The sequence below is a fragment of the Parus major genome, unplaced genomic scaffold, assembly GCF_001522545.3.
Source record: "Parus major isolate Abel unplaced genomic scaffold, Parus_major1.1 Scaffold422, whole genome shotgun sequence".
Lineage (NCBI taxonomy): Eukaryota > Metazoa > Chordata > Aves > Passeriformes > Paridae > Parus > Parus major.
Genome location: NW_015379328.1, coordinates 54,243 through 54,893, shown reverse-complemented (window position 1 = coordinate 54,893; position 651 = coordinate 54,243). Strand labels below are relative to the sequence as shown.

Here is a 651-nt window from a genome sequence, read left to right as displayed (position 1 = left end):
ATGATGATGAGGATGAGGATGATGATGAAGATGATGAAGGTTACCTGTCCCAGGTGTCTCCAGCCCCAGAGCCCTCAGCAGCCCGTGTGGGTCAGGTGTGGCCGCGGGCAGGAGGAAGAGGAAGGAGCAGGAGGAAGAGGAAGGAGCAGGATGATGATGAGGATGAGGAAGGAGCAGGATGATGATGAGGATGAGGATGATGATGATGATGATGATGAAGGTTACCTGTCCCAGGTGTCTCCTGTTCCATCCCCAGGGCCCTCAGCAGCCCGTGGGGGTCAGGTGTGGCCGCGGGCAGGAGGAAGAGGAAGGCCGGGTCCCCGTGGTGCCGGATGCCGTAGGAGCTCAGGCTGCGCCCGTCCCGGCACAGGCTCTGCCCGATGATCCAGCGCTGGGACTGCGGGGGGAACCCCAGCTCCAGGTACACCTGGGGAGGGGAGAAATGGGGCTGGGGTACACCTGGGATACACCTGGGGAGGGGAGAAATGGGGCTGGGGTACACCTGGGGACACACCTGGGGGGAGAAATGGGGCTGTGGATACACCTGAGGGTACAGAAATGGGGCTGGGGTACACCTGGGATACACCTGGGGGCTGTGGGTACACCTGGGGGCACACCTGGGGGAGAGATGGGGCTGGGGTACACCTGGGG

The 651-nt window shown here is 62.5% G+C and overlaps 1 protein-coding gene across 1 annotated transcript in view; it reads right to left on the bottom strand.

Annotated features, from left to right (window-relative positions):
• Positions 1-7: 7 nt before the first annotated feature.
• Positions 8-651, bottom strand: part of SHARPIN (SHANK associated RH domain interactor) — a 12,584-nt gene continuing 11,940 nt past the window's right edge. The window contains exon 3 of the mRNA XM_015616396.3: positions 8-427. Within this exon, the coding sequence (XP_015471882.1) occupies positions 92-427 (336 nt within the window). The 3' untranslated portion in view covers positions 8-91. The remainder of the gene's footprint in view (positions 428-651) is intronic.